Source organism: Biomphalaria glabrata, chromosome 7 (genome assembly GCF_947242115.1).
Source record: "Biomphalaria glabrata chromosome 7, xgBioGlab47.1, whole genome shotgun sequence".
NCBI lineage: Eukaryota > Metazoa > Mollusca > Gastropoda > Planorbidae > Biomphalaria > Biomphalaria glabrata.
Genome location: NC_074717.1, coordinates 33,342,712 through 33,369,732, shown reverse-complemented (window position 1 = coordinate 33,369,732; position 27,021 = coordinate 33,342,712). Strand labels below are relative to the sequence as shown.

Below are 27,021 nucleotides of genomic sequence, written 5' to 3'. Positions count from 1 at the left end.
CAAATCCCATTTGTCATCATCTCCCCTTTTGTGCTCAAAAGCAATTTTACCAATCTGACGAATGCACCTCAGTCGAGGGCATCGATAAGATGCGTGAGAGACATGTCCTAACTTGTCTTTATTTATCCGCAGCCTCCCTCAGGTGTCTGCCTATTTATTTGCTATTTGCTGTTCAGTGTCTACTCGACGCCACTCAACTACTGCCTATGTGCTTAGTGCTATTCAGCGCTGCACTTGCCTACTGAGATCTACTCAACTCTACTACTTGACGCTATCGGCATTGCCCGCCTATTCGACAGCCCCCCTGTCAAGCTATTAGGTGCGACGTCCTTATAGATTCTGATCTGTGTGAGACGTCATAGCTACGCCAACCCTCTGCAACCCACTGGGCATATCCTGTCAACTACGCTGCCCACGGCAGATCCGCTTTGCCCGCAGTAACCTTGTGCCCACGGTAGCCGGCCACCCGCCCTACCGTGCCCACAACAGATATTAGATTTTGGGGAATTGAGACTCCACAAGAACTATATCACCGGCGTCCCTCTATCCGCTAGAGCGCCACCTCCAGCTGTAGAACCTCAAGCCAGGACACAGCCAGCTGTGACATCAACAGGAATACCAGCTAAGTCAGAGGACAAAGTGACATACTCTTATTAGGTGCAAGAGTGATGATTAAATCTAGTAATATTTAGAGATAGATGCAAACCCTCCCCCTTTTTATTCTTATATGTATATTTATGTAAATAAATATTCTTCATTTTTAACTTTTGTATCTATCTTTCATTGCTTTGTCTTGTTGCGTGTCTGCTCCCGATTCATATGCTGATAGGTTGGTGTGTGATAGCTTTAAAAATAATCATCCCCTAGACATTAAACGCGCAAAACACACATCACATTTCCCCACCTGTCACACATGTTCTAGGCAAAAGATAAGAACTAACATGTTCTAGGCAAAATGTAAGATCTAACATGTTCTAGGCAAAAGGTAAGAACTAACATGTTCTAGGCAAAAGGTAAGAACTAACATGTTCTAGGCATGTTCAAAAGGTAAGAAATAACATGTTCTAGGTATGTTCAAAAGGTAAGAACTAACATGTTCTAGGTAAAAGGTAAGAAATAACATGTTCTAGGCAAAAGGTAAGAACTAACATGTTCTAGGCAAAAGGTAAGAAATAACATTTTCTAGGCATGTTCAAAAGGTAAGAAATAACATGTTCTAGGTATGTTCAAAAGATATGAACTAACATGTTCTAGGTATGTTCAAAAGGTAAGAACTAACATGTTCTAGGCAAAAGGTAAGAACTAACATGTTCTAGGCAAAGTTAAGAAATAACATGTTCTAGGCATGTTCAAAAGGTAAGAACTAACATGTTCTAGGTATGTTCAAAAGGTAAGAACTAACATGTTCTAGGTAAAAGATAAGAACTAACATGTTCTAGGTATGTTCAAAAGGTAAGAAAAAACATGTTTGATTTTTATATTTTTTCGTCTAGAAAATTCATGGGAAAATTAGTGGTGAGTGTTGAATGAATAAATCTTTCAGCTAGGGCTTTTGTATATATTAAAATGACTATAGGATCTTAATTTTGTCTCTCGAATGTTGAAAAAAAAACGGATGCGACTATACTATCATGGCTTTATTTGACGTTAAAGAAGAATCAATTCAAGATGGCTGCCTGGTCGTGCGGTACGCGCGCTGTACTGTCATTCGGTTGTCTCGATGGCCCCCCTCCTCCCGACAGCGTCCTTCGGAAGATTTGGACAAGGGTGCAGATTGTCTTCAAATTCTGAAGGAACATCTGAAACATGTACAACATTAAAAAACAACAACACAACAAGTCAGCTTCAAGACCCATATTACTCAACGTATCCCTTACCTCCAGTTTGGCTATTTGATTGTTGTTTAGTCTCATTCCAAATAAAGAGGGCATGGCAGTCTTCTGTAAAGCTAACAACATTGGAAGCTGCCACTGTTCACAAATGTCCGAATTGGACCGGAAGATTGTAATAAGGCAATCCCAGATAATGTCGAAAAATCTAATTAGAGAAACAAAAGTACAATTAGATCGACTTTTTTATTACTAATTATTTATAAGTCTAAAAGTAATACAAAAAAATCACGTGATTAGTAAGTATCTAATGCAAAGGTTTTATTTGTTCAACTGAGGCCTAATTATAAATTGACGCTAATATCTCATAGGAACAAACTGTAACTTAAGCTCATGCTTTTATGTTAGCATTACTGGTAAGATTATATTATACCAAGCCCCTTTAACCCCCTCTCTCATCAGAAGTTTCCACTACAAATACACAATTTTTGTTGTATGTAAGCTATAAAATATAAGGACAGTATCTTTCTTCTTTAACCAGCTAAATCGTTTGTACAAGTAAATGAAAAGACTTGAAGCTTTCAACACATGGAAGTTTTTCTTCATTTTGTCCGCTATATTTCAGAATCTATTTAAATAGGATTATTGGATACACGTTTAATCATTTGTTCAAAAATCCCTAAAACATAATGCGACATAAATCATTTTTTGGGAAATAAACTTCAAACCTAAGCAATACGTTACTTTCCTTAAATTGTCTTTACTTCTGCCTCCATTATAACCAAGCAAAATGTTTCATTAGATTCAAAACAGAGTAATTTGAATTTAAATCCCCCAACCTCACTTCATCTTTACAAAACTTTGAGACCAATTACTAGCAGTTTGTCAATATTCCAACAAGACATGTATTTTTGTCAATGTTCCAGTATGATACCAAACAGTTTGTCTATGTTACAGCAAGTCATCTAGCAGTTTGTCTATGTTCCAGCAAGTCATCTAGCAGTTTGTCTATGTTACAGCAAGTCATCTAGCAGTTTGTCAATGTTCCAGCAAGTCATCTAGCAGTTTGTCTATGTTCCAGCAAGTCATCTAACAGTTTGTCAATGTTCCAACAAGTCAACTAACAGTTTGTCTACGTTCCTACGTGTCTATGGTCCACACCAAACTATCAACCTACTTATCAGCCACTTTATAAAACTTGCTAATGTCCACCGTGTCTACCCCGCTCTTCATGATCTGTTCCCCAGCCTTGACGTAGCACTTGTACGAGTCATCGGCTATGGTGAAACAAGGGGAATCCCCTTTCACTGTCTTAAGGTGATCGATGATATCTAAAAAAAAAAGAAAGACAGAGGGGGAGTGTCCATATGTGACGTCCAGGAAACTGTTGTCTTTCTTTCGTGTTTTGTACAAGACACTCACAAAGATATTGTACAGCTTACAAAGACATTCCAATGAGTTGCATACTTGTGTGAGCATTATGTGGTCGTATTATATCATAAGTAGAGTCAATCGTATCACAATATCATTTGGCAACAGTTTCATATCACACTAGCACCATATCATACTAGTATCATATCACACTATTATCATATCTTACTACTAAAATATCACACTAGTATCATATCTTACCACTACGACATTACATTAGTATAATATCACACAAGTAGAGTCTATCGGACCTGTGTGTTGAGCACCTTGCTGTAAGGAAGTGAAACATGGTCAACCTACTCATGGCAGGAAAAAAAGCTGAATGTGTTCCACCTCCGATGCCTAAGGCGGATCTTTAAAATAAGGTGGCAAGATAAGATAACCAATGAGGAAGTGCTACATAGAGCAGGATGCCAGGACATCCGCTCTGTTATCAGCAGCAGACGCCTTGGCTGGCTTGGCCACGTTCGTAGAATGCCAGTAGGTCGACTTCCACAGGACATCCTGTATGGCGATCTAATAGAAGGCAGGAGAGCCGCTGGTCGCCCACTTTTACGTTATACGGATGTATGCAAACGCGACATGAAGCTCTTCAAAATCGACACTGGCAACTGGGAAGAGGTGGCACTGGACAGATCCACATGGAGAGAGAGCATAAAGGAAGGGTCACAGATTGCAGATGTCATACACAACAGAAGCAGAAAGAAGGGTGAAAATGCAACGGCGCCTGGTGATTATATATGCCCAACCTGCGATCGCAGCTGTGTATCAAGGGTTTCCTCTTTAGTCACACAAGAAGTTGGAAAGGGAAAAGATCGTCTCTCGAGACGTAAAATGCCACAGAAAAAAAATAGTCTATCATATTAAACTATTTTCTTATTCCAATAATGTCATATTACACTAGTATCATATCACACGAGTTGTGTTGTGTTAATTGAGCGCCTAAGGGCAGCACGGAAAACCTTCTCCTAGATACCCATTCCCACTGGTCCACAAATGAGATTGGACAGTAGCGCTCTGAGCATGCTATAAGCATGAAAGTAGCGCTATATAAATAGAAAAGTAAAGAAAAGTAGTCTATATAAAACACTAGCATCATATCACAATAATATCATGTCATACTAATATTATATCACATTAGTGCCATAGCACACTAATAAATCTAGAAATAGATCTTTTTAAAACATGAAACATAAACAATCTTATTATGTAATAAGATTTGAACTCACGGTGCTTGAACGCGGGATTCAATCCATTTTTCTCACAAGCACCACCACTTTCATCTGCCATACTGATTAACTTCTGTGCGTTGCTGCACTCAGCCACCTGTTTTCTCAGACATTCTAGGGCTTTGGGTTTCACCACGCTAGAACACAATACAGTTGGGCAGGAAATTAACCAGTTCAAACGAATAAGCCATTTGTACATAGATAGATAGATAGATAGATAGATAGATAGATAGATAGATAGATAGATAGATAGATAGATAGATAGATAGATAGATAGATAGATAGATAGATAGATAGATAGATAGAGATAGATAGATAGATGGGTAGGTAGGTAGGTAGGTAGATAGATATATATATATATAGATAGATAGATAGATAGATAGATAGATAGATAGATAGATAGATAGATAGATAGATAGATAGATAGATAGATAGGTAAGTAGGTAGGTAGGTAGGTATGGCAATGTCTTCTATTCCGAAGATTAAGGATGATTGCAGTGTTTCACATGACTACAAAAACCAGTTGCGACCTGCATATTTTTACATATCTGAGGCAGACAAAAGCCGTTGTGTATGTGTGTGTGTGGGGTCTATTTAAGTTTTAGTAACCCTTTTGCGTCTATCATCAACAAAGGCTATTCTTTTGGTCTAAAATGTGTGACCTGTGGTCATCATGAGAGCTTTCAAACTTCCAGACGCCATCTGCTTTCAGTTATTTTCCTCTATGCTAGTGAGTGTAAAATGGCGCCTGAGTTAATCAATATATCGCTTATGGGGGGCACCTCTGTTACGCCGTTTTCGGCATGGGTCGTCTCCCATGTGGGATAAGTGTTGATTCGACCCAGCGCAACTGTCGAAGTAAGTTGTGCTTCTATGCTGTCCACACCGGTATCCAATAGATTTTCAATAGAACATAGGTAATTGTAGTTCGTTTGTTAGGTAACTAGGTAGGTAGGTAGGTAGAGGTATGTAGGTCAAGTTTAATGCATATAATGCTTTCGTTAATCCCACACTTATCTGAAACCAACGCTCGGTTCACCTACCTACACATATGAGTGGCATACGCCTGGAGAAACTCTGGGGTGTATCTCTCATGCTTTTCATAGAGTTCTGTAAATCTGTTGGCGTACGTAGCAGACTCCCAGCATTCATGATACTTGGCAGCGATTTGAAATCCTCGATGGCAGAATTCACTGGCTGGAGTATAACAGCAGCGTCAGGTTAAGACTAAGACTAAGAGTAAGGCAAAGACTATGGCTAAGACTAAGGCTTAGAATGCTTTATTGATCCTTATCGGAACTGTGTTATGATGCATGTTTTTATTTTCAATCTAACATTCAATAGAAAATCAAAAGAGAACAGACACAACACACAAAGAAATGGGTGACTAAAACACGCTTGATCTGTTTTCTTCTTTTCCAGTCAATAAGCAATGAGGACTGGGATTTTGACTTTCGGGATTTTTAGGGCGCCTGTAAGTCCACCCAGCTGAAATTAGTTGGGGAAAAGTAAAGGCGGTTGGCCGTTGTCTGGCCACATGACCCCTTCGTTAACCGTGCTCCACAGAAACAGATGACCTTTACATCTTCTGCTCCTTTGGCAGCATGGTCAATGAACAGCGCTGATACAATGTGACATTGAGACAGAGTAAGGAAAAGATAGTTTTTATAGCGTTTGATTCTTGTCAGCTTAGACATAAGTCTTTCAATTCGATACTTGGCTTAAGTCTCCCAGTCCGATACTTAAGTTTTCAATTCGATACTTGGAATGTGTGACATTTATCTTCTTATTTTTTTATAAAGAATCGTTCTTCCAAATAATGTGTAGAGACTTTTTTTCCCCATAAGACTGTCCAAATGGGGGAACAGTTCGAATAATCTATTACCTTCAGAACAAGCTGTTATATATATATATATATATATATATATATATATATATATATATATATATATATATATATATATATATATATATAGCAGATTTCTTAACAATACAAATCAGCCAAGACATCCTTTAGTCATTTCAAACTTAAGTTGAATAGGGAAAGATATGTAGCAGAATGCGCACTATTACTTTGCTGTCAATGCATCGCATGAGGTTCAAACCATACTAAGATCTGATTGTCTTACTTTTATGCTGAAGCCAATTTGTGTGAAACTTGATATGATTCACAACTACTGCCATCAGCTAGCAGACTCTTCATGATTCAAAAAAGGGTGAACTGTTGAACACGGGGTGGAGAAGTAGTTGGACATTGGCTCTAACGGTTCTACATAAACTCTTTTATCTTTGGGGGGAAAATAGCCAGTTAATTGGCCACAAAGTGAAAAATCTGGTTTGACCGTTATGTTATATCAAAATCATCTTAAAATTAAATTAGCCTTGCGTCTATTTAATTTGAACAAGCTTCAGGGTGAATGGACAAATTTGACTCAAATATTTTTACAGCAAATACTTACATAAATAAAAAAAAAATTGTAAATGAATATTTGCATATCGTCTAATGTAGAAATTATTTGCTGGTCTGTTATAGAAGAATTTAATTTTACAAAGGTCACTGGAATAATAATAATAATAATTGCAACAATGAAGCCTTACAACACAGCCTCTGTTTCATCATTTGAACATTTTACAATCACAAGGAGATACAAGACAGAGATCACAAAAACAAACAGGCACAAGAACTCTTTTTGTTTCTTTGACAGTTAAATCGTTGAACAAAATGTAGCCAACTGTTGTACATTTCACATTTAATGTTAAAGAGAAACTGGGGTATAAACGTATACTGTGTGTGCTATCTTCTACATTGTTTGCTCTAATTATGTATTGTTGTTTGTAATGCACAATAGTAAAACAAATGTCATCACGGATAATGAAGAGTATTATTATTATTATTACTTTTATTAATGTACAAAAAAATAAATACAATGAGAAATTAAAGACCACCAGCAGCGTTATAAAGGATGTCTTTTTTAAAATTGTTACTTGTGTATATATTAAACTAATTATTTCTAAATTCACGGTAAGTATCAATGTGAGTTAACATACGTGTTACGCAAAATATCCTATTGGAAACTGAACCTATTGACGTGAACAGATAATAATAATGATAATACTAATAGTAATAATAATAGTAATAATAATAATATAATACTAGAATCAATACCAAACAAATACTCAACAGCCAACAAGGCGTTAGCATCGAAGGCGAAAATTGCCTCAGAGCTTTCGACTGTCCAGTGTTTCACAGTCCACATGTTCAAAACATTAATTAGGAACGACAAAGACATAGCACACGACACAAACACATACACAAAACAAGGAAACAGTGATGCGGTCAATGGTCATGGCGACTTTCATGTACGCTTTTGAGTTATGGACTGTAGAATCCTAGTCATGGAATCGAGATGCTACAGAAGGATTCTAGGCATAACCTTCAAAGATCACATTACAAATCAGGAAATCCAAAACAGAATCACAATGGCGATCGGGTTCCACGAGGACCTCCTGACGATTGTCAAATGAACGCTCAGATTTTACGGCAATATTACGAAATCCACAGGGCTTTTAAGACATTCATACAGGGAACAGCACCAGGGAAAGGTAGAAGAGGAAGACACAGGAAGCGATGGGAAGACATTATCAAAGAATGGGCTGGGCTGTCAGTGAGTCTCTCATTCTGTCAATGGCTAGAGACGGTCGAAAGATCATGTGTGTTGCCCCAACAGTCTTAAAGATGTAGTCTTTTTTGCAATACAAAGTTACACATTACACTCTCCAGTAAATAAAAGTAATAATATTTATTTCTCTTTTAAAGCTCAACATTTTTTTTCAAAGCGAGGCTAATGGTTTATTATGCCAATGGAATCAAATACAGGTGTGACAAGTCAAAAACTCGCTGTCAGAGTCACTCTAATTTATCACAGCATTAATTATTATTTTTCATCACTTATTTATTTTATTTTAATTATTTCCCCGTCCTAACCCCAATTTCTTCACCCGCGCCACCTTTTCCTCTCCAGGCTAGACTTAGTTGGCCGCATGGGAGATAGCTAAGGCGCGTCTTTTCATTTATCTGCTCTTGATCGGGGAAAGGTAAACACACAATCTCTTTTGTCTTACCCGCCGGATGTCTGAAGGACGGTCGCGGTTTACACCACCTTGGTTTGAATGCAAGCTAATCCCCCCCCCCTTCTCTCACGTCTCTCTTTGATCTAAGAGATTACCCTGGTCAACACACCGCGTGATATTCCAAGGCGCGACTCCCATCTTAAGTCTAATTCACCCACGTGTAAGATAATTCTTAGCCTAGGACATTTCCTGTGTCCGCCCACATTTTCCAGGCCTTTGTATATAAGGTAAATTAAATCAAGTCAGACCCTCTCCTTCTCATTCGAGCTGAGCTATCGAGTCTGGACTATATCATTTATTCTCCCTCCTAGAGGAATACCTGGTGGTAAGCCGAACTTAATCACAAGTTCCATCTTAATTACTCTGTGTATATTTCCATTGGATTTTATCATGTGTATTTTGCCTAGTTCATTTATATTTAATTAGTGCATTGTGTATTTCTCACTGGCGTAAGTAGAAAACATAAACATGTGCTATGTATATATTTATGTATTGCATTAATCTATTAATGCTACGTTGCTCAATTGATCGTTGATGCAACCATGTATATATTTGTACATCTTAGTCTATTTCCTTTATCTCGGCTGACAACCGTGATGATTTTACTAGCGCACTAATACTGCGCTTAGAAAGGAGATATGAGTTATCTCCCCTGTATTGAATTATCTCCCCTTTACTCATTTTACTCTAATGAGAGTTGCGCCGCTTGAACGGACACACCATTCAAGCGCGCTCCATTGTTCTCGACCCACGGTCATATGTAAACAATCATCTGGGTCGCTGACCACCGCCCAATTCAACCCCCCCCCTTTTCTTTCTCTATCCACCTGTGTTGTTCATTTGAGATTATTATTTCCCCTTCTATGTACCTTTTATGTTATTATTTCCCCTTTTATGTACATTTTGATATTGCTATATCATCCATCTATTTTCCAAATCCCATTTGTCATCACCTCCCCCTTGTGCTCTAAAGCAATTTTACCAATCTGACGAGTGCACCTCAGTCGAGGGCATCGATAAGATGTATGAGAGACATGTCCTAACTTGTCTTTATTTATCCGCAGCCTCCCTCAGGTGTCTGCCTATTGCCTAGTTATCGGATCAACGATCTATTTACCTGCAGTTGTGCTTAGTGCTATTCAGCGCTGCACGTGCCTATTTATTCATTGGATCAACGATCTATTTACCTGCATCTGTGCTTAGTGCTATTCAGCACTGCACTTTCCTACTGAGATCTGCCTATTTGCTGTTGCTGTTCAGTGTCTACACGACACTACTCAACTCTACTACTTGGCGCTATCGGCATTGCCCGCCTATTCGACAGCCCACCTGTCATCTTATTAGGTGCGACGTCCCTATGGACTCAGGTCTGTGCGAGACGTCATAGCTACGCCAACCCTCTGCAACTCACTGGACATATCCTGTCAACTACGCTGCCCACGGCAGATCAGCTCTGCCCGCAGTAACCTTGTGCCCACGGTAGCCGGCCACCCGCCCTACTGTGCCCACTACAGATATTAGATTTTGGGGATTGAGACTCCACAAGAACTATATCACCGGCGTCCCTCTATCCGCTAGAGCGCCACCTCCAGCTGCAGAACCTCAAGCCAGGACACAGCCAGCTGCGACATCAACAGGAATACCAGCTAAGTCAGAGGACAAAGTGACATACTCTCTTATTAGGTGCAAGAGTGATGATCAAACATAGAATATACTAGAGATAGATGCAAACCCTCCCCCTTTTTATTCTTATATGTATATTTATGTAAATAAATATTCTTTTATTTTAACTTTTGTATCTATCTTTCATTGCTTGTCTCGTTGCGTGTCTGCTCCCGATTCATATGCTGATAGGTTGGTGTGTGATAGCTTTAAAAATAATCATCCCCTAGACATAAAACGCGCCAAACACACATCAAATTTCCCCCACCTGTCACAACAGGGTTGTATACATTCTAATACAGTTATTTATTGACCAAGTATGGAGGTTTTATTCGCTCTACAGAATGGTTAAACCATTAACTACTCACCAACATTCGAAGCGTATGGCTGCACATACAATTGATTTGTTTTAATGAAGTCTATAATACTATCACATTCCAGCATCGTTTAATCACGAAATAGTTTTTCTAGCTAATTATTATAAGTTTTTATAACACAAAAGAAACATAGAAGATATTTAAATCTTACCATAAGCTAACCCTAATAATCCGAATAAGAGAACTAGGACTGAATCTAAACTGTATCTCATTTTAGTGTCCACAGAATGTATACTAGTAAAGAAACAAGTCAATAAAGAATGTTTTCAATGTTAAAGCTCCTTGCGCAGAAACAGAGTGCTTGAGAATTCATTCATAACTTCCCGTAACCCTTGCCACTTAAGTATCAAGTATAATTACGGCGGTTACTCCCCTTTCGATGTGTACGCTGACTTGAGTAATTCTGCCTATGGTAACATTCCTGTCTAATGATTTAATTAACGCGCTTGGCATTAATTAGGAAAGGTAGTTGACCTTTACGAATATAGCTCATGCCGTCACCAGAGAGCTAATTAAAACATGCGTGTCTACTCACGTTAGAATTCCAGACAGAAGGATATATAAATCAGAAAAACAACACACACACACATTTTTTTTTTTTTTTTTTTTTTTAAAGATAATACATCTTTCATATAATAATAATTATAGCTTTTATATAGCTCTACTTTCATGCTTATAGCATGCTCAGTGCGCTATGTTCCAATCTCATTTGTTGACCAGTGTGTAACTGGGAGAAGGTTTTCCGTGCTGCCTTTAGACGCTCAGTAAACACTCATATGCAGGAAAATATGCAGGTCGCAACTGTGTTTGCGTAGTCATGTGTACCGCTGTACTCAACCTTATCTTCGGAATGGAAGTCATTGCTATAACCTCCTTTAGACACCTTCTAGAATGTTACATTAAAGAACAATAGAACATTTTTTACCCGTTCCCACCCCATAGAAAGGATCCTGGTTAAGCGAATGTATGAGTCTACTAGACTTTATAATATTACAGTGGTAAACCTTTAGATGTAGACTTAGAAGACGATGCACAAAATGTTCATGAACATTAAAATGATTCCACTCTTGAATGAATAGGGCATAGACATGGAATAGGGCATAGACATGGAATAGGGCATAGACATGGAATAGGGCCTACGTGCTGAAATACAGTAAGACATAGGGTCTATTCAAGATAAAGATTGTCTAGTTCTCGCGCCAAGTTTAGATTATTTTTTTTTTACACTTTGAAATAATCTAACGGTCAAACTAGAGTTTTATCAGTCTGGTCAATTCTTTTCCCAATGATATACACTTGCTGTCAAATTTCAAGGAAAATGGTGAGCCGTTTTCGAGAACAGTGTCCAACCAGGTTTTTGTGCCCACCCACTGATGTGTGGGCGACATCGTTCCGACCACAACTAACGCCAAGGCATTCATCTCATTTTCATGAGATGATCCATAGTCGCTTTGCGACTGAAGGAAGCCATAGGATCACACACAGAATCCAATAACGAGTCTAGTGCAAATAAAGTAGTCTAACCTCCCCTACACTCATCCATTAGTCTGTCGGACCATTGGAGACCATACATGATTGGTCGTCCGTTTCTCTATATTCCTCTCTAGCTTTTACCTCGACTAGAATCTCATTCAAATGAAGGGCCCGTCATTTTTCGATGTCGTCTTCCCACCGCTTTCTTTGTTTGCCTCTTCTTCTTTTCCTGGTACTGTTCCCTGAAGGAAGATCTTTACGAGCCCTGTGGACATCGTGATATGGAATATAACAAGAGCAGTGTTAGTCTTACCAGTAGGTCAATTTCTTTGGCGGCCTTGGCAATGCTCATTTTATCAGTTGAAATGGAAACATCTGACAAACTCCCTCATTTTTTAAACGTTTTTCTTTATGTTACTTTCTATCGCCCCCACACCAGACACACACTTTTCTCCACATCTCTTGCTCTTCTTTTTCTATGTTAGTGTATTATACTGCTTTACTTTGTAAACTGGATCTTACAAATCAAAACTAAAACAAAGACTAGATTATTATGTCAAAAATTTCTCTTGAAATTCCAATTGTATCATAATCCATATTTAGATGCATCGCACCTACACAAAAGGTTCACGTGATCAATTAACTGAAACACTAGGCGGCGCCACGCTCAACAAGAGTTCTGTTTGTGTGGCATCCAAGAGTACACGCGGTCACGTGGGTATACATTATGTATGTGTCATGCTGAGCTACAGAGGCAAACCTCAATACAAAACATAAAGCATGGAAGTTAATGGCACCCCTGTAGACTTAATCAGACTAATTTAACATACAAGGAATGGCTTTGAAAGAATGTCCTGGAAATTACGAAATATTTTAGAGTGAGGATTGACACTATTGCTATAGTCTTCTTGGGGGTTTAAGGCGTGGACTAATCGCAGTACTCGTTTCTAGGCTTGCTTTATTGACTCGGTAAAGTCTCTTAAATTAAGTGCGAACGTTTGTAGAGCCGGATCTGGCCCCTATATCGACAACAAAATTGACAAGAAAATCAGTTTGTTATATAGAAATTTATTGAATACAATCCGATTCATCGCAATAGTCTCAGAAGATGAGTGTACAGGTTTAACTTCCATGAAAACCAGAAAACCTCAAAATAACCCAAAACCGTTTCTGTCAGAAAAGTTTAAAATAGCTCAATACCTCTTATGTTTGACACAGGCTCCAAAAAAAATTTTTTTTTCTTTATGCCAACATGCTGTATGAGACTATAGTAAAGACTTATACCCGTGGAACGGCGTCCTTCTATGTCTGTTACTTTAGTTCTATGTCTGTTACTTTACTTGTATGTTACTTTACTTCTAAGTCTGTTACTTTACTTGTATGTCTGTTACTTTACTTCTATGTCTGTTACTTTACTTGTATGTCTGTTACTTTACTTGTATGTCTGTTACTTTACTTGTATGTTTGTTACTTTACTTGTATGTTACTTTACTTGTATGTCTGTTACTTTACTTCTATGTCTGTTACTTTACTTGTATGTTACTTTACTTGTATGTTACTTTACTTGTATGTTACTTTACTTGTATGTCTGTTACTTTACTTGTATGTCTGTTACTTTACTTGTATGTTACTTTACTTGTATGTTACTTTACTTGTATGTTACTTTACTTGTATGTCTGTTACTTTACTTGTATGTTACTTTACTTGTATGTTACTTTACTTGTATGTTACTTTACTTGTATGTCTGTTACTTTACTTGTATGTCTGTTACTTTACTTCTATGTTACTTTACTTGTATGTTACTTTACTTGTATGTTACTTTACTTGTATGTTACTTTACTTGTATGTCTGTTACTTTACTTGTATGTCTGTTACTTTACTTGTATGTTACTTTACTTGTATGTTACTTTACTTGTATGTTACTTTACTTGTATGTTACTTTACTTGTATGTCTGTTACTTTACTTCTATGTCTGTTACTTTACTTGTATGTTACTTTACTTGTATGTTACTTTACTTGTATGTTACTTTACTTGTATGTTACTCTACTTCTATGCTATGTCTGTTACTTTACTTGTATGTCTGTTACTTTACTTGTCTGTTACTTTACTTGTATGTCTGTTACTTTACTTGTATGTTACTTTACTTCTATGTATGTTACTTTACTTGTATGTTACTTTACTTGTATGTCTGATACTTTACTTCTATGTCTGTTACTTTACTTGTATGTTACTTTACTTGTATGTCTGTTACTTTACTTGTATGTCTGTTACTTTACTTGTATGTTACTTTACTTCTATGTATGTTACTTTACTTGTATGTTACTTTACTTGTATGTCTGTTACTTTACTTCTATGTCTGTTACTTTACTTCTATGTCTGTTACTTTACTTCTATGTCTGTTACTTTACTTGTATGTTACTTTACTTGTATGTCTGTTACTTTACTTGTATGTCTGTTACTTTACTTGTATGTTACTTTACTTGTATGTCTGTTACTTTACTTCTATGTCTGTTACTTTACTTGTATGTTACTTTACTTGTATGTTACTTTACTTGTATGTTACTTTACTTGTATGTCTGTTACTTTACTTGTATGTCTGTTACTTTACTTGTATGTCTGTTACTTTACTTGTATGTTACTTTACTTCTAAGTCTGTTACTTTACTTGTATGTCTGTTACTTTACCTTAAAGTACTCAACCTTACCTGCACGTCTGCTGTTCTACCTGTGTTGCCGCTATTTTACCTGTTTTGTTGTTTTGCACGTTTCTGGTATTCCTTCCAGATGCAGTTAGGAGATATTTGTCCCCACAGACTGTCACCTGAGATCGAACTTTTCAATAAGATCTGACAAGATCTACAAAAAACTCAATTTATTTTTTTTGTAAGACCTGAATCTACAAGAAACTTTAACTTTTCAGTTAGACCAGACTAACTTTTCAGTAAGACCAGACTAACTTTTCAGTAAGACCAGACTAACGTTTCAGTAAGACATGAATCTACTAGAAAAGAGAAGACTGGCGAATAGACACTGTCTTGGCCTCTATATTTCTTACTATACTACAAAACTAATATATATATTTACTTAACACATGGGCCATAAAATATATTTGGAAAGTAGTTCGAGGCACATAAACTTTGTTGTCTCCTTGTTGTTATGAAGAGCGTGTACAAAACGTCACTACTATCATGTCTCCTCTTTTTGTAGATTTTAGTTGAGTTGTTATCTTACAATAATATATCTCTAATATAGAAATTTAAAAAAAGTCATTTTAGGGGCAAGCCATTCAGCCAAAATAGAACATTCATGAATCAGGAGGCAACAAGTTTCAACACATCTTGATCTGTAAATGTCAAAAGAATTATTCATTACCTCATTGGAACACGAGATGTGCTCACGAGCTGGATATAAATAGACTTATGCTGTTTCCCGCCTCTTGCCTTCCCCGTAGCTTTCTTCTGGTGTCGTCAACTGTGACTTGAACACACGTGGCTCTTTTTTTTTTTTCTGTCACGACACATCGATGTCAAACATGGACGCTAAGACTGCCAGCTGTGACGCAACAATGCCGCCCCCTAACGACGACTGACATTCTTTCGGCTGCAAATCAAGATCGGTGACACGACTCACACACACTCCTACGAGCTCACACACAGAGAGCACGTACAGACGCATTAATACTCGCTGAACGACTGGAACGACATGCGCAGACACATATACACATATACAGGAAACACTTTTGAACATACACACACAAAGTAATAAGTACAATGGAGAAAGGCACATTTCACTTTGTTACTACGTCTATATATACTTGAAGTATTCTATAGTTGAATAGACATGAAAATAGATATAGGAATATAAGGTAGAACAAAGAATTGACATATTTGAAAAGGTTTTTCATCGTCAATTCTCTTGTTATAGGCTACTACACTACTGTTGCATACTGATGATACTGATTTTTAGCGGCCTCCGAAAGGGAAAATACGCTGTTAGTTTTGTGTGGCCTGTCTGTCCGTCCGTCCTATTTAGATCTTAGAAACTACAAAAGATAGTGAAAATCCGACATCATAATATTTTAGAACATTCAAAGCTCTGATGCAACGGCTACTTTTTTCTTTTCTGAAAGAGAAAAATCTATTTTTTTAAATCACTTATGCAAGCAGTTTTTTCATAAAAATACACCACTTTTACAACTATTCACTATTAATAGTAACAGTCATTGGAGTCTCTTTAGCAGGGGGGAATATCTACATACTATATTTTTAAAACATTTATGCAAATGGTTTTAGACTTTTTATTTTTTTTTTTTTACTTTAGTATTACTACGTTATGTAAGTTCTGTCCTACCAACTACTACATTGGCACAAAAAATGTTTCCTTTTTTTTTAAAGAGAACAAAGCTATTTAGTATGCATATAAGTTGGACATAATTTAAAACAACAATTAATAAGTAGTTTTTAATAATATCGCGTGAATTGTAGCACTGCACCATAATCACATGATACCTAACTAAAGTATTTTTTTTACGGAAATATTCATTATAAGACATCAGTTAGGCCAGGTTCACATCAAACTGCACATTCACTTTCACATATACTTTGGTCTGCTGGACCGCTGGTGCATAACACAAGATCTGTCAACTTTCTTTCTCCATTCTTCTCTGTCATTTGTCTTTGATAGAATTTCATTCTGATGTTCTTTCTGAAAATATTGAAGCCTGTCTGAGGTGGACCACTTTGGGGGCCGATTTTGAGTTTGTGTTTCCACACAAACTGTCCTTGTAACCTTGTTATTCAAATTTCTATTATTGTATTTCAATCTCGCTAAACAATAACACAGGAACCAGTGCCGGATCTAGGTTAGTGAAGGCCTTTGCTGGATTCAGGCTTTCGGCCGAGAGCCCCGAACAGAAGGGTTGTTGAAGAGCCAATCCTTCATTCTTGACCTTTGGATAAAGTCTTTCTTTACGTCAAGCGCCATAAGGGTGCGCAAGTTCGGCCCTTATGGATATTCTACACAGGGTTCAAGTATCCATATACATTTACTCTATAGAAGGAATATATCTAAAAGCTTGACATATTTATTAAGAATGAAACGAAGTACTTATAAAGAAAATGAAGGTTGAGGCCCCCATTCAGGGTGAGGCCCCCATTCAAGTTGAGGCACTGGACGGCTGATCGGTCCTGTACCGTTTTTATTTACAAGCCAGACAGGCACGAACATTCTCTAAATGAAATGCAAAATCTCTCTCCTTACCTTCCTCCTTCTAATTTATTTTTTTCTTTTTATAGATTATCTCCCTTCAGTATACCGATGGAAAGTAAATTTTCTCTTATAAATATCAAAAGCTCCTTATAAGAGAAGATAATTATATAAGAATTGACAACAAAGGAAGGCTGGAGTTTTGGCAGAATAATAGTCGTCCTATTTGTTTAAAACTCTTTTTCTATGTCACGTAATCTCATTCCTAGCATGAGTTCCTTCAGGCCCAAATAATAAAGCGCCTCTGCTCAGTGCTTTCATTGCACACTAGATGTAACCAAGACGTTAGTCTGACAGGTCAGTGGTCAGCCGCCCACGCCTTACACTCCACTTATCTCCCTAACAATGTGCACTTAGTCCAGTGGTTCTCAAATATTGAAGTAACTTAAGCTTTGGTACCTATGAGTTATGACATGCACGGTTAGAAAATTATGATGATATAATTCGCAAGATCTTTCCATATCGCCCACTGCTTTTAAACTCAGTTAGACTGCCCACTAGGCTGCTCACTAAACGTTAGTGACCATATCCATCACCCGCCCGCCCATTTTAAAAAATAAACAAACTTGAATGATTTAAAAACAGAATTCAAGATTCAATATATATGATAATCATATTTTAGTAACGTGTAGCCCAGACACTTAACATAATCGTCTAGGAAAAGGAGGTGGGTTATATCTGGACAACATTTGACAACACTTCTAGTGATGCCTACCCTTTGGACCACGGCTCATATACTGCCCGTGAAACTTGAGGTGGTGCTATCCTGCCCGTGAAATTTGAGGTGGTGCTATCCTGCCCGTGAACGGTGAGGCGGTGTAATCCTGCCCCTTAAAATTCTGTCCACAGTGTATATTGAAGCTTCATACTCGGTATTGTTAGACTAGACTATATTTTACCATGATGTGTCACGTGACCAGCTTGTCGGGCATATCGGTCCCAGACCAAATTGAGGACCATTGGTTTAAAGTTCAAACCATTAACAGATGTCACGTGACTCGTGATTTTCTCGATGAGAGACACGTGTGGAGAGGTCAGATAGAAGGGGAAAGGGTTGAGACCTTCACCTTTACAACTCACGTACGGTTCTAAAAATAGAGAGACACAAATATAATTTTAAAAGTTCTTATCTCTTTATTGATCGATAGTGATACATTTAATGGCTGACTGTATTGACATTGGAATGTGGATGCAGTTTCATGTAGTATGCAGATACTCGTTACAAGTTTAAAAAAACAACTATTACCATTATATATAGTTCGTCCATCGTGGCTCGACTATTTGTCATCCCGGGGGCTGAGAGCTTTGCACTGGGATTTTATGCCTCCTCATGTGACTGGTGAGACCCAGGGGCGGACTGGCTATATGGGCAAACGGGCAAATGCCCGGTGGGCCGGTACCGAATGGGCCGGTCTGGTCGCGACCAAAGAAAAAAAAAATTCAATGCAGACAACTTTAAAAAAAAAAGTGACAGCAGCAAAACACAAAGGCCCGAACACGTTTTCTTGTTTTTTGTTTTTTTTTAAATTCTTATTACAGTTGATTTTGTTTGAAATTCAACAAGAATATAAAAAAAAAAATACACTATACACTGTACGTATTATCATTGGCAAAACGTTAGACCGTACTTTCTGCTATGCACGAGCGGCAGGGACTGCTTTGATGTCTTCGAGGTTGTGTTTGGCCTAATCATTTTGCTGGTCGGCATGGGCCTTTGATGGCACTCCCATTTTTTTTTGCTCCTTCCCTCTCCCGTCTTTTAATGGTTCCAATGAAATTTAACCAAAAAGAGGGATGAGAGAGGTTAAGTTAGAAAACATTGATATAACGCAGCAAAAAAAAAAAAAAAAAGAGGCCCGACAATTAACTCTTTAACAATACTTAATAGTTAACTTCAACACATACACACAGCCGAGAAATTGCAAACCACCCAACGTATTCACAGCTCAATATGGGTATAAAGCTCTACTTTCTGCGATTTGAAAAGAAAAAGTTTCTTTTTGTTTATTTTTAATAACAGATCTAAAAATACTGCACTTAGGGCTTACAAAAAAAGTATTTGAATACAAAATAAAAATAGATTTAAATCAATTTTTATACTATTATATTTAATGTCAAACTTATGCTTAGTATGAAGTCATTAATGATGAAAATTATTACAATAATTACAATAATTTATTATACGCTGTCACATCCGATATTTAATGAAAGGAGATTTATACCTATATATATAATTCTCTTTTTCCCTCAACAGTTTAAACGAGAAGAAGAAGTCAAGGAAAGATCACGAGGGGGGGGGGGAGAGAACACGTGGGTATTCACACGTCGCTACGCTGGACTGTCAAACCCTGCCCGCTCCCATCCCTCTTCGTCTTGCGAGAGGTTTGGACTAAAAAGTAAACTATCTTCAACTCTGAAGGAACATCCGAAACATGTAAAACATTTTACTAATACTAAATAGCAGGGCCGGACTTAACATTTGTGGGGCCCTATGTGAAACGGATTTCGTTGGGCCGAGTTTGGGTAGGGAAGCGGATAATTTGTGAGATTTAAGAAATTGTATTAGAAAATAAATTCATCTATGTATTTTATTCATTCTTTACTACATACAAAATTACTTTACGAGCCTTGCGTATAACAAAGTCATAGAGTATATCATAATAATTCAGTTTCCTACAAAGATCACGCTCAATAGCAAGAATTACCAAATGTTTCAATATATCTTTGAGAATTGTTGACCTCAAGTAATTCTTCATTAGTTTGAAGTGCGAGAAGCTTCTTTCACCAGACCACAATTACGGCTAATGCATAATGCCGTTTTTATTTATCGCGCGTAGGATTGGCGTTTTCATTATTGAATGAAACCCCAAAACACATTTTTTTTCTATATATTTCCGTATATTTTAAGGACTTTTTCGTATATTTTGAAATTTCGGGAGATTTCCAGGTGTTACTGGAAAATCGACAGGAGGGCGAGGGAAATCTGTTTTAAGTTATAAAATGGTTTAATTTAATAATTTATACACCTTGAATTAGCGTGGGTCCTATGAAAGTGCGGATCCTTTGAAAGTGGTGGCTCACTGCGGTCACTTAGGTTGCATTGGCCTAAGACCGGCCATGCAAAATAGCGGCGTATGCTACGCCGCCGGTCGACTAGTTTTAAATAATGGGTCATAGTATATTCATATACAAATCGCGTTTTTGAGAATGTACTAGGAGGATGCAAGAGATTTTCACATTAAGTAAGTGCCTCTCTAACCGTTCTAGTTTCTCTTATCTTTAAATGGAATGAGTTGCCTGAGTCAGCCAGAAAAACCAATGATTTTGCATATTTTAAGTCACAGATCAACATGCATGACTAGATTGACACATGAAATGCGTAAGACGTAACAATCTTATTTTTTGAAGAAACGTCTGTAATCTATAAGCAATACCCAAAAGTTTTAAACTCATTAGGCTGCTATTGTATTGTTTATAGTTTTCAGACTACATACATGTATAAATAGAATACATTATGTAATCCTACGAATGCATACATCCAGTTTTCAATGCGTTATCAAACTTTATATATTTGTAGAGAATTAGGTTTACACCTATAATATAACACATGGTCGTAGCCGGGAGGGGAGGGTCTTCAAACCATCACTTGCCTCAGACCTCATTGTCTGAAAGGGAAACTTTACTTACTGCCCCAGTGCAGCCAACTTAAGCAAATTACAGGCACCAAATTTCATGAGCGTTACTAAAAGGGTTTTTTTGGTTTCACTTCACCCTCCAATACAAAAACTAAAGCATTTTACCTTTTTCTAGAAGCCGCTGAACTCCAATGAATAGCAGAATTTGTTTTTGAATTTTTTTAGCTGAAGAGTAGCAGGCTAATGGCACTGTAGACACCTCAGAATATGCGTTTTTAAAGCTTTAAATAACAGAAATTATGCTTGGTTCCGGGGCTTCGTCCCGGACCCCACTGGGGGGAGCTCACAGCGCTTCCCCGCACTCCCTAGCTGCCCTTTGGCGGTGTGTACTGTCTTTACACTAATTATAGGAAGAGAGTATTCTAGGGTAGAAAAAACGTTTGAAAGAATGAAAGATCAGAATGTAATGAAGATTAATTACATATTCACACACACTAATATATATATATTGCGGAGTGGGGTAAAAATCCCCCTCCCCACCGAAAATATATGACATGCCATTTATGGGCCGGTTTATATGGTATTGCCCGGGCCGATTTTGATACTCAGTCTGCTCCTGGTGAGACCTATGTGAGCCCGGAATGTTCGGCCGCACACTGGGCAGGTTATTCCAGCTGGAGCTAGTGTCGTTTGCCTTGCTTTTCTTCTCTGGCGTTTTTCTTCTGCCAGCGCTGTTCTCTATAAGGCGAGGTTTTTATCATACACTCTGTAGAGGAACTCTGCTTGGGAACAGAGCATGAAGATCTGGTTGTAGCTCCAGACTGCTAGTCCAAATAAACATTGCGAATAACTTTCTTAATACAGAACTGAGCAAAGCTTAAACGTTCTTTGTAAACAAATGGAACTTAATTTTAATGTACCTATATAATACAGCTTTCAATCACTCACGGAAGAATGTTTGTAGAAACACAATGAGATAACAAGATATCGAATGATTTTGACAATGCTTTAAATGACTTCTAAACTACAACCAACTACGTCCTTTTCATCAAACTGTCTCCTCTTCTTTCCACAGAGACTTCGTCTGTCTCAATCCAACTTGAAGATTTCATCAGAAATCCTCAGCCACTACAAACACACTAGCTCACTCCGTAACACAAGGATTAGAATTGACGATTTGCACAAACACATACACATTGGCAAGGTTTAAAAAGTTGCTACTTACACAAGACCAACAGCCACGAATGAAAGGATTATTAGTTATATATGTCTCTAATAAAAGGTGGTTTTTATTGTTTTCGTTACGCGTGATTTGAAAGAATAATTTGGAGAATAATTGGCGTTTATTTTGGTAACTGTCATGCGCACGCGGGGTGGATATGTTTATTACACAATAAGTACCACTACTACAAATTTGATTATTCTTATACAAGGTAAAAGTTCCATTGCATAGTGTTATTGGGAATCTATTTTATATTGTAGAGAAAATAATGTTGATACGATAGTTTGCGTCATGCGTGATGTAGCTTAAGGTGGCGCTGTCTGACTTGTCATTGTTTTTAATCTGAGGATCTTCTCTAGCATCTTATTCTTAATCATCTCCCTTTTATGCATACTTCTGACACCACTTTTAAAAATGTCCCATCCTAGTTGTATACGTTGCGTATCGATTTGTTTGGTGGTTTCCTCACAGTGTTAAGAATTTGAAACATTTCTATTACTTAAACTTAAGTGTCATTTTAAGATGATTCCATATATCCGACAGAATGGGATTCAGGATAGTGACTGTTATATTCATTGTAGTTGTGTATACTTTTATTATGATGCATCACTATCTTTTTTCGTTCATAAAAGAACGCAATTTGTAACTTAACGCTGGTGTGTATTTAGCTTCACGTGGACGGGATAAAGGATCGATACTCTCCTCTGGGAGAAGGAAGACATGCTAGTTGTGTAGTTTTAAACATTTAATTGGAGCTAAATAGATCTATTTGATCGCCCTAGCGAGTAGCCACACAACATTGTTTGTGTGAAGTTGACAACATTTTTCCAAACGGACTCTAGTTTCTCCGATCTAAGTTTACAGTCTCCATCTCTGAGTTGTTTATCTCGGGATCTGATAAAAGCCGCACAGCATGGTGGAATGAGGGCTATGGAATTATGCTGATTAGGAAAATCAGGTCCATTAAGTGACCAGCCGACTGGGCTTGCGTGTCAAACTGACCCTGTAGTGGGTGGGTGCCGAAGTGGACGTTGAGACGGGTGTGTAACTTGTAGTGTTAATGAGGCGGTCTGATGAGGATTATCTACTCAAGGCTGACAGACAGGATATCACCGGCCTCGTGCTCCAAAAGTAAGTGTTTAAATATTATTTCTAAGTATCATTTATACAAAGCAAACCAAATAGATAGACGCCGGACTTAAGGCATAACAAAAAATGCACCTGGTAAAAGAAAAAAAATATTTTTGTTTCAATGTGTTGACATTTCTAGAATCTGGAACAGACTTTAGGGCTATTTGTGTTTCTCTTAAAAGGTTAAAAGGATATTGTTTTGTAGAGATTGTGAATTTATGGTTAACTGAGATTGTGAGGTTATGTTTGGTAGAGATTGTGGTGTTATGGTTAGCAGAGATTGTGATGCTATGGTTAGCAGAGATTGTGGTGTTATGGTTAGCAGAGATTGTGGTGTTATGGTAGCAGAGACTGTGGTGTTATGGTTAGCAGAGATTGTGATGTTATGGTTAGCTAAGATTATGGTGCTATGGTTAGCAGAGATTGTGGTGTTATGGTAAGTAGAGATTGTGATGTTATGGTTAGCAGTAATTGTGGTGTTATGGTATGTAGATATTGTGATGTTATGGTTAGCAGAGATTGTGATGTTATATGTAGAGATTGTGATGTTATGGTTAGCAGAGATTGTGATGTTATGGTTAGCAGAGATTGTGATGTTATGGTTTGTAGAGATTGTGATGTTATGGTTAGCAGAGATTGTGATGCTATGGTTAGCAGATATTGTGATGTTATGGTTACCAGAGATTGTGATGTTATATGTAGAGATTGTGATGTTATGGTTAGCAGAGATTGTGATGTTATGGTTTGTAGAGATTGTGATGTTATGGTTAGCAGAGATTGTGATGCTATGGTTAGCAGAGATTGTGATGTTATGGTTAGCAGAGATTGTGATGTTATATGTAGAGATTGTGATGTTATGGTTAGCAGAGATTGTGATGTTATGGTTAGCAGAGATTGTGATGTTATGGTTTGTAGAGATTGTGATGTTATGGTTAGCAGAGATTGTGATGCTATGGTTAGCAGAGATTGTGATGTTATGGTTAGCAGAGATTGTGATGCTATGGTTTGTAGAGATTGGGAGTTTATGTTTAGTAGAGATAGTGTGGTAGTGCTTTGGAATAGAGCTGTGTGTGAGGGTTGAAAAGTTGGATGTGTGTGTAGAGAGAGGGGGGGGGGTGTATTGAATACTTAAAATCGGGTCTTGTAAAGGTCTCCATATTTCAAATAGCTAAAAACATTAGCAGGTCTAAATCCGATCCTGTTAAGAAAATGACAAAATACTAAATCTATTATATACATGTTCTTTTTATACATCTATATTGACACTATTTATATTGTACAATACAGCTCTACAGATAATTATGTTTGTTTGTTAATATTTCTTATTTTTTTGTTTAGAGGAAGTGATTCCTTTCTTTGTGTTTAAGCTTTACTATTTTTGCTTGTACCTATCACAATACAATTGTGTTATTTGTTTCGTAAAACAAACTTCCCATACATTTTCTCATGTCCTGGTCATGAACAAGATCTTGATAAAGACTCTTCTGTTTTCTAAATGTGTTTGTGACTTTCTTTGACTTTCTTGGGCTCACTTTTTGAATGTTGCCTGAGAACTCTTGTTGACGCTGTGAGACAAAGTTCTTGAAGTGCTGGATTAACAAAGTGATATGACAGTCACTGCTAATGGTTTATCAGTAGTCCCAAAGTTCTGGGATATAGGGTTTAGGTTATAACATTGACGTCGATTATATGTAATAGTCAACCACTCTAATTAATGTTTTGTATGAAGTATTCATTTAGATAGATAGGTTCTCACATGCATCTGTAACACTAAACAAACCACATTGAGGCCTTAACACCAGGAGAGTAAAGCTATTTTCATCTCTAAGTAAGTTTTAGCTTAGATTTTCAGAACCGCAATAGAATACAGGCCACTTCTAAAAATAAAATCTTTTAGTGTAATTCAATTATTTTTCTTAGCAACAAAAATTTCGTTTGCCAATAGTTTAAAAAGGCACAATAAAATAAAAAGGAATTCAAAAATTAAATTTTGTTTAAATTTGCAAGGAAAAAGGAGGAGGGGGGGGGATAAGACTATGGCTCCGTAAACTGTGCGTTATGTAGGCATATACTCGAGGTATTGGTGACACTGTTTTGAGAACCAGTGTTATTAATAGCGGTTGTCTTTCTGTTTATGTGAAACATGTCAATCGATCACTCAGATTGTTTACCTTTCATAATGCGGGCAGTGGAAACGTTCAAAGGATTCTGGGATACCTCAAAAATCAAACAACTTAATTAAAATGAAACGAAATACTAAGAATAGAAGTTCAAAGGTTCTCTGTGCGCTAGGCGAGGCAAGGTGCATGGTCTTTCAGATATTGTAACCACAGCCTTCGATTGTATATTTTTAACAACCATACACCTACTTTTTCAGCGTGACCAATTTTTATTTAGTAAGATTAGTAGCAGACATTTTAGACTAAGGATAATTTATTTTGATACATTTCTAAGCAATGTGGACTTAAAAAATGTAGTTAAAACTCAATGACATGTCGAGGTACAGGAATGTTAACATTGTTATGGATGTGCACAGTACAAATAATGTTGACGTGTTAACAATTGACAACAATGATTCCAACAATGATATCAATGTTGTCAGTAATGACGTCCGAATGATGTTAAGAAATACAGTACTGATGTTAATAATGACATCGACAAAGATGTCAACAATGTTATTAACAATGATGAAGTGAAAAACCACTGCACTGGAGTAAAGAACAAGATTCTAGATCACACTTAAAGTGAAGAGAGTTTAACAACTAATTGATTGCTGGATCATTTCTCTCTCTCTCAATCTCTCTCTCTGTCTGTGTGTTATATATATATGTATATATATATATATATATATAGAGAGAGAGAGAGAGAGAGAAATAGGTAGATAGATATAGATAGATAAATATAGACATGGGCGTAGCCAGGGGGAAGTTTTGGGGTTCAAACACCCCCCCCCCGAAATAAGTTTTAAACCCCCTACCAGAGGTTTTTGCAGTTAAATCCTCCTCTTCTATAAAACAAAACAAAAAATTGCAAGAAACAATCCCCAAATTCCAACAGCACAGTTAAAGAAGATTTTGATTTTAAAACCCCCTCAAAAATTTACGATAAACCCCCTCTTCTATATAAAAAAAAAAGCAAATTACAAACTCAAAATTCTGTGAGCGTAGCCAAAGGGGTTTTGAGTTTAAAATTCCCCTACAGAGCGTTTAGAGTTGAAAAACCTCTTTCTTCAATATTATTTTAAAGCAAATTACAGTCACCAAATTCTATGATCGTAGCTAAATGGGGTTTTGAATTAAAAAAAAACTCCATAGATTTTTTAGTTTAAAACCCCTCAACAGATGATTTGACGAAAAAACTTTCCTTTTCGATATAAAATCTAAAGCGAAATACAGGCATGTAATTCCAAGAGCGTAGTCAAGAAAGGTTACACATTTCTACCAGTGGCTTGGGCTCCATTAATAAAGTGTGAATAGTCTACTGCCGAAATTGAAAAACACTAAATGTGACTCAACAAAGATGGCTAAGACAGATTTTAGGAGTCAGTTGTAGAGATCGGGTCTAAATCAAAAAAATCATATGCCGAACTGGGATTCGAATCCTTAGTAAGGTTGTAACAGAGCGTCGCATGAGGTT

The 27,021-nt window shown here is 37.2% G+C and overlaps 1 protein-coding gene across 1 annotated transcript in view; it reads right to left on the bottom strand.

Moving 5' to 3' along the window:
- Positions 1 to 11,047, bottom strand: part of LOC106071093 (uncharacterized) — a 31,829-nt gene extending 20,782 nt beyond the window's left edge. Inside the window, exons 1-5 of the mRNA XM_056034723.1 lie at positions 10,811 to 11,047; positions 5,533 to 5,686; positions 4,490 to 4,626; positions 3,007 to 3,160; positions 1,878 to 2,037 (exon numbers count right to left, since the gene is read on the bottom strand). Coding sequence (XP_055890698.1) covers positions 1,878 to 2,037; positions 3,007 to 3,160; positions 4,490 to 4,626; positions 5,533 to 5,686; positions 10,811 to 10,871 — 666 coding nt within the window. The 5' untranslated portion in view covers positions 10,872 to 11,047. The remainder of the gene's footprint in view (positions 1 to 1,877; positions 2,038 to 3,006; positions 3,161 to 4,489; positions 4,627 to 5,532; positions 5,687 to 10,810) is intronic.
- Between the last annotated feature and the right edge of the window lie 15,974 nt (positions 11,048 to 27,021).